General features: G+C 45.1%; 1 protein-coding gene and 1 long non-coding RNA gene across 3 annotated transcripts in view; both read right to left on the bottom strand.

Moving 5' to 3' along the window:
* The window catches only part of METTL9 (methyltransferase 9, His-X-His N1(pi)-histidine), a 46,351-nt gene extending 38,752 nt beyond the window's left edge, over positions 1 to 7,599 (bottom strand). For both annotated transcript variants that reach the window (XM_081554548.1, XM_081554547.1), the window contains exon 1: positions 7,299 to 7,599. In XM_081554548.1, the coding sequence (XP_081410674.1) occupies positions 7,299 to 7,463 (165 nt within the window). In that variant the 5' untranslated portion in view covers positions 7,464 to 7,599. The remainder of the gene's footprint in view (positions 1 to 7,298) is intronic.
* On the bottom strand, positions 474 to 7,145 carry LOC145531628 (uncharacterized). The gene is made up of 3 exons (XR_014072609.1): positions 6,753 to 7,145; positions 1,511 to 1,609; positions 474 to 621 (listed from the first exon to the last, which is right to left on the bottom strand). It is a non-coding gene; the product is annotated as an uncharacterized LOC145531628 (long non-coding RNA).
* Positions 7,600 to 7,939: the final 340 nt, after the last annotated feature.

A 7,939-nucleotide genomic window follows, 5' to 3' on the forward strand; every position in this document is an offset into this window, starting at 1 on the left:
AATGCAGCACTTTCACAGCATCATCTTTTAGGATTTGAAACAGCTCAGCTAGAATACCTGTATGTAAATTGCATGTTCAGTGTCTGTCTTCCCAGGCAGACACAAAGCTCCATAAAAGGTCAGGGACAATGACTGACTTCAGTGCCTGGTACTGTTACAGATGAACAACAAAATGTTCATCTATTTAACAATTATTGTTAAAAAATCAGAGGCAGTCTAACAGATAGAATTTAGTGTTTCTAGTAAAACCCTGAAAAGAACACAAGGATAACCATGGAGACAGCTGTCACTGGGTTTTGTCACTTTCTAAAACTTGAAGGTTTTTGCAAGGCCTTGCTTAAACCCAATTCTGCAAACAGTGGTTAAGCTACCCACCCACCACAGAATTACATTGGCACAGCAGGCAGTGCAGGAAGACACAGAGGGCCCACCTTATACCAGGCACCTGGCAAGAACAATGGTTCATTTCCCACCTTACAGTGCCAAATAAATGGGCCGCTGAGCACTCTCAACTGATTCAAACTCCTGTTCTCGGTGCATGCGGTTGTTTAGAAGATTTTTTTTCAAAGAAGCTTCTCTTTGCTTCGTTCTTTCCAGTGTGTCTGTCTGTGAGATTCAATTCTAGAAAAGAAAGCAGGACTATTCTGCCCAATTAAGACTGGATAAATGGGTCTAAAGATAATCTGATCTAGACAGTAACTGAATTATATTAAGCCAGCGTTTCTCAACCTCAGCACTATTGACATTTGGAGTTGGATAATCCTTGATCTGGGCTGTGGGATGTTTAGCACCATCCCAAGCCAGTGCCCATTGGATGCCAGCAACACTGCCCCACCCCCAGTCATGACAAACTAAAATGTCCCAGACATTGTCAAGTTTCTCTGAGGGTGCAAAATCACCACTGCTTAAGAACCCCTACATGGGCTTACCCAATTCCTTTAAAGTAGAAATGCAATGTTCCTATAAAATTGTATTTGCTTATCAGACTGAGGGATTGAGTTAAACGTTTTTCTGAAATTACTATGAGCTCCTCAACTAGTCAGACACACGGCATATGATAATCTTTTCTTCCAAAATACAAAAGACTTGAGCCCATTAGGAAAATTAGAATTAGGTATTTTAGAAAACGAACTTTCTGATTTTAGGTAATGTCAGTTCAGTTTAGTCGCTCAGTCATGTCTGACTCTTTGCGAGTGTCTTAGGTAATGTGGTTTAATAATAAATAAATATTTGGTCTTTATCCCCAGTTCCCAGCACAGAGCTCCTAAAACCTTGTGGAAACTCCCGAGTGAGTGTACGGTCATGTAATGACCAGGAGGGCAAGATGGAACTTTCAGCTCCACCTCTAATATCCAGGGAGGGGAGAGAAGCTAGAGATTGAGTTTAACCAACACTGGCCAAAGATTTCATCAATCACACCTTGGTAATGAAACCTCCATAAACCCCTAAAAGACAGGGTTCTGGGTGCTTCCAGGTGGCTGAACACAGACATGTTGGGAGGATGGCTTACCTGGACAGGGCTTGGGAGCTCTGTGACACCCTGTACCTTCCCCCGCCAGTCCCTTGCCCTATGCCTCTGTTCCATTTGGCTGTTCCCAAGTTGTATCCTCTATAATAAATTGTAAACAGAAACCAAGTGTTTTCCTAAGCTCTGTGAATTGTTATCTAACTTGATGGGAGGTTGTGGAAACCCCAGAATTTGTAACAAAGTCAAACAGAAGCATGGGTAGGCTGTGGGCCCTCAACCTGTAGCTGGCATGTGAGACACATGTGAAGAGAGTCTTGCAGGAGGGAGCCCTTAAATCTCTGGGCTGTTAACTCCGGGTAGCGTCAAACAGAAGTGAATCACAGAACACCTAGCTGGTGTCAGAGAACTGGGTTGGTGTCACAAGAAAGACACCACAGTTAAGACTTTTTTTCCCCAATGTTAAAGGTGACCAAAGCATGCACAAACTGGATCAAGGCCAGAACTTCAAGCCCTTGTTTTCATCTTTATCTACTCACAAACTGCAAAAACACCTTGTATTGTTACATAATTTCAGTGTCTACACAGAGCTCCACTAGAGTGGGTACAGCTTGCTATTAAGGAGGCAACCTACTTTCACAGCCCCGCAGGCAACAAGGCTTCCTAAGAGGGACACCATGAAACAGGGGGGAAAGCCTGGGCCTTGAAACCAGACAGAGCAAGACTCAAAATTCCAACTCTGCTATCTACTAACTGTGCTCTTAAGCAAGTTTCATCGCTCTTAGCCTCTGTTTGTAAAATGGGGATGTACTACCTACCTCCAAGAGTTGTTATAAGGATTAGAGAGGATAATATATATACACAGTGCTTGACACTTAACAGAAGCACCATAACTTGATTTTCTTTCCCTTCCTGTTCAAGGTTCACAAAAGCCAGTCAGAGAACTGAAGTTCAAGGGAATGCCCAAACCACACTTTAGGTCTGGGCACTCTGCCATTCTCAAAATAAGTGAGTAACCAAAGACCTGAGATATTCAACACCACTAAAAGCAACCAGAAAGGCTCCTCTAACTGAGTACAGTAGAATCTTAGCTACTACAGTGGGTGGTAAGACCAATCTGAGGACACTGACCTTGACAGCTAAGGATTCAAAAATCACATTCTAAGTTCTACAATGCAATCATATCAGTCCAGACATTTAATCACTGATGCCTTGTATATCAGATACACTGATACCTTGTATAAGGGCTTCCCTAGTAACTCAGACGGTAAAGCAACTGCCTGCAATGCAGGAGACCCAGATTTGATCCCTAGGTCGGGAAGATCGCCAGGAGAAGGGAATGGCAACCCACTCCAGTATTCTTGCCTGAAGAATTCCATGGACAGAGGAGCCTGGCAGGCTATAATCCATGGAGTGGCAAAGAGTCAAACACAACTGAGCAACTAACACACACACACCTTGTATATATGCACAGCAATATTCAAATCATTCATTCTTTTTCTACAAATGATACAAACCTAAACCAACAACCTCTTTATAGGAGACTTGAAAGTGCAGAGTTAACAAGACACCCTCACTTCCAAGCAGGGAAACAACCTATACAGATTAGATTAAATCACTTCAGTTTTGATTTAATAAACACATTACTGGCAATCTTCATTTCAAATACTCACTAGCTGTTAGTCTTTTATAATCCCAAGACTTTAACAGAGCTTCAGAGGATCTGAAACAGTCTTACAGGAAGTATCAGGGTCCCAAGGGCACCTTCACAGGGAAACATAAAGGCCTCTGGCTATACCTAGATGAAGAGACCTTCCTTGTGCTCTGTAAAACTGAAGCTAACACTTGTTTGGGGTTTCAACATAGGTTATAAGGAAGGAAAAAAACTCTTTTCAAAATCTCTTTGGTATTCGGCTACAAAGGCCTCCAGACTTTCCAAGGCAGTGCAGAAGACACAAACATCTGTCTGGCTAGCTGGCTGACCCCTTTGCTGCTGCTGCTAAATCGCTTCAGTCGTGTCCGACTCTGTACGACCCCATGGACGGCAGCCCACCAGGCTCCGCCATCCCTGGGATTCTCCAGGCAAGAACACTGGAGTGGGTTGCCATTTCCTTCTCCAATGCACGAAAGTGAAAAGTGAAAGTGAAGTCGCTCAGTCGTGTCCGACTCTCAGCGACCCCATGGACTGTAGCCCACCAGGCTCCTCCGTCCAAGGGATTTTCCAGGCAAGAGTACTGGAGTGGGTCGCCAGTGCCTTCTCCAGCTGACCCCTCTGGGCACTGTTAACTCATGCCTAACTTTGGTCCACCTCCACAACGTAACTGGGGAGTGAGGAGCAGGAGACGGAATCTGCACTTTAGCACAACCTTTGACCTCTGGCTGTGATGTCCAAGTACTGATATTTTTTCATCTGAAAAAAAATCCAAATTGTTTAAATTCTATCTTAAATCCATCATTGCTTATGGCAGAGCACATTTCTGAGTTTACATGAGAAGGTGAAAAGAAAAACTCAGATATATACATGTTTGCAAATTTAAGTTACCTTATATTTTTATTAAATTATTTTTTATTGAAGGATAATTGCTTTACAGAATTTTGCTGTTTTCTGTCAAACCTCAACATGAATCAGCCATAGGTATACATATATGCCCTCCCTTTTGAAACTCCCTCCCATCTCCCTCCCCAAGTTACGTTATTAATTCCAGATAATGTTATCTGGGCTCTTAAAAAACCTGGCAGTATGTCAACTAGAGAAATAGTCCTGGCCTGGTTCCAGGGAGTTCTATAACAATTCTTTTGTCCCTCCATCAGTTGAGAAGCTGTTGAATGACTTTTATTATCAAGAACCTAGTTAGTGTGGCCTAAGAGTTCTTTCAAGTTTCAACAGCTCTTTAACAGTTGCATTAACTAGCAGGTGCAATGACTCAAAAAGACTAGATTCAAAGTTATTGTTATTACTTTCTTTGTAAGTTCCAGGTCAGCCAATATTGAAAAGTCATATATCTAGTTTCTCACTACCTGCCTCAATTTCTTCTCAATAAGTCAAACTATCCACCTTTTAATCTGTGATTAAGAATGCGCTGCTGATTAATAAAACTGGAAATTTTCTCTGAAGCAAACGTCTTTAAAAAAAATTTTTTTTTCTCACTTCACAGTCTGTACAAAAAAGTCAGTGGTGCCTATTTGGCTGGCAAGCCACATCCATCTGTGCTGAGAAACCCCTTCCCTTCCTTCTCACTTTCCCAAAATGAAACACAAATCCCAGTTGTGAAATTAGCACACCAAGCACATCAAACCAAGGTATTCAAATGGTGCTGTGACTATGGTTTAGAGCTGCTTCAGCCCAAAGGAGCCTTGCCTCTCCAGGATTCAGTAACTAAATAGCTATTTTTAATGAACGAACATTGCCAAAGATCTCTCTTTTAAACACAGAATCCACCACTATAATTTCTTAATCAAACGTAAGGAAAACTTGTAAGTATAGTTCAATCAAATCCATAACCCCACTTCCATGCAACTGCAAAAGAACCAGATGGCTGGCTATGGAAGCCACATACCCAAATGAACACCAGAAGACCTAGTATGAACTATTATTTGAAGGGAGGGAAAGCATTTAGAGTTAAGTTACTTCATAAGCAACCAAGTTTAACAAAGCAGATAGCAAATCATCAACTCAGCCAGGGCAGACAGAACAGTCTCCTATTTCATTTATTTCACTGTGGTTTCCATAAACATCTCTTTTGTTCACTTTAATCTTTTATTCATGGACAATATTTTCATAATGTAAATGCATCAACTCAAAATAATGTCTTGAGTGACTGTTCTAAGGAAGAGAGCCAATCTTCCCCCTTCCACTCAATATTCAAAAAGCACCAGATTAGTCTTCATTTGGAGAAATTAGCTACCCAAATTGTTACATGCAACTGGTTAAAACACACACTTACCACACATACTTAAGTATCTTAGAAAAATAACGAAGCAAAGGCGGTGTTGGAAACCAGTATTAATTTTCCTTAGAACTTGACAGATCCAACTTTTAAAAAGTATACAATTAGAAGACATTCTGAGATGTCTTGTTAGGACATCCTCTGAGGCTGTGTCTGCAGCTATAATTCTACCTAGGCCCCATAAAAATCAAGTGACTTAAACAGTTTTTCAGTTTTTATAATATCTCCATATCTTTTATGAGCACTGAAAACATCAAGTATACTGAAGTAGCAGTAATCTCAAGTGTTATAATAAACATCTACAGTCAAGAGACTCTACTATAATTCCATATCAATGGAAATAAGCCTCCTTTTTATCCTACCCAGAACTTTATTTCTACCAGCTGTTACAGATGACATTTCTACTCACTGTTTTACATCATTATCCACGTTTCCTTCGAGATATATATTTTAGTAACTGAACATTATCACTACAGGACCACTCTAAAAATGACTAATCCATTGCAGAGAATGTGGTTTTACAGGTTAAGGTCACCTACTAAGTTTATGTACACCCCTAACAATATCATAGGAGTGATTAACTAACAAAGTATTAGTACAAGAGCTGTGGGATTACAAAAAAATTTTATGGAAATTTATAATTTCCTTTAAAAATAGAAAAAGCCCACTACAAATATTTTCTAAATAAAAACTAAATACTACTTCTCTGAATGAACTGTTTTATCTCCTTAGATAATTCTTTAGTTTATTAGAACACATGAAATCAACTTCGGGGTAAACACCTGGCATCATAAGTAAAGTAACATATGAAAATGAGAAATCTATGAAAATGATGAGACACAAGATGGGGAGTAATTAGCTACCGCTCTCTGGGAAAGCAAAATGTACAACTGCTAGCTATTATAAACCAATACTCCGGCAGAGTTTAAAAGCCAAGAGGCTTTCTTCTCAATGTCACGTTAACTGCAACTACATTATAATCAAATACGGAAGACCTCACTCTTAATTCTGCAAATGCACATACTTCGGTAGCACAAAACTAAGATAATGAAAAGACTACCCAGCCAGCCACATCGCCATCGTTCACGGTGCACAACTACAACTCTTTTAAAGAATTCGCTCCTGCCCAGTCCTAATAACCCTTCAGTGAAAGCTTGCATCACCTTTCTTGTTACCACATCTCTCCAGTCAGATACCAAAATCAAAGTTTGAAGGAGATAATCTCTCTCTTAGGTAGGAGGGGAAGGTTCGACAGGAGAGGAGTGCCGACTTATCAAACACATTTTTAAGTGCTTAGGGAAAATGTCACCCGAACGAGCCCAGAGAGTTAAATGGCTCACGCTGCACGGTTCAATTTCTTTATGGAACCTTTGTACGTTCAGAGATTCAACCAGACAAAAAGAAGGACTGGCTTTTCGGCATGATACTCGGGGCTGATGGAGGCTGTCGGGGGTAATGGGTTTGGTCGGGCCATTCAGTTTTCAGGCCTCGGTGCCAGATGGGCCCCCAGATGGGTCGCCACGCGCCGGCCCGAAAGTTCCTCCGGCCGGCCGCCGGGAGCGGACGCCGAAGTGGCCGAGCGTCTGCAATCACCCGCCGGAACCCGGGAACAATGCGGGGCTCCGGGGCGCTCGCACCGGGGCCCGGGAGACAAACGGGAGGTCGTCCTCCTCCTGAGCCGCCGAACAAAAGGAGCCGCGGGGCGCGGACCGGGCGCCCGGCCCAGAAGACGCGGGGGGGAAACTTTGTGAGGGGCCGGGGCGGCGGGGCGAGGCCCGGGGGCGGTCTCACGCAGCAACGCCCCGCACAATAGCCGGGCCGCGCGCGGGAAGGCTGGCCGCCCCGCCCCCGCCCCGCCGGGCCCGGGGTCGGGTTCGGCCCAGTACCTGGTGGTTCTCCTTCCTGCCGCCCGCGGCCGCCGCCGGCCCGCCCGGGCCGCTCGTCATGTTCACGTACAGGGAGCGGGTGAGCGGGCTCCGCAGGGTCCACATCCTCCGCGCCAGCCACACGGACGCCAGGCTCAGGCACAGCCAGCCCGCGAGCAGTCTCATCGGGGGCCTGCGGCCGCTCGCTCCGATCACCGCCGGGGCGAGGAGGAGGACGCGCCGCCGCCTCCAGCCGCTGCCGCCGCCGCCGCCCAGGCTCGAGCCATCGCGCCCGACTCGCCGCCCGTCCAGCCCCTTCAGGGCCGAGGCAGGGGGTGGGGAGGAGCGGGCGGCGCTCAACCTTCCCGCCTACCCGGTCCTCTCCGCCCCCGGAACGCCGCCGCTGCGGAAGGCGGTTTCCACCCGGAGCACAAACGCAACGCCTGCGGCGCGTTCTCTCCGAAGCGCGTTCCCTCGGCCCAAAGAGCCAGCCGGCCGGGAGGCGGGACAAAGGGAGCGCGCATCCGCCTGGCGCGCGTCCCCGCCTCCCGTCTGGTTGCGGCTCCTTACAATGGTGGAAATGATTTTACTATTAATACTTCTAGGCCAGGGGTGATCGTTCCGAAGGCGGTAACTGCAGCCTCCCCGTCCCTCCAAGGTAG

Source organism: Giraffa tippelskirchi, chromosome 13 (genome assembly GCF_054371585.1).
Source record: "Giraffa tippelskirchi isolate mGirTip1 chromosome 13, T2T-mGirTip1v1.2.pri, whole genome shotgun sequence".
Taxonomy (NCBI): Eukaryota; Metazoa; Chordata; class Mammalia; order Artiodactyla; family Giraffidae; genus Giraffa; species Giraffa tippelskirchi.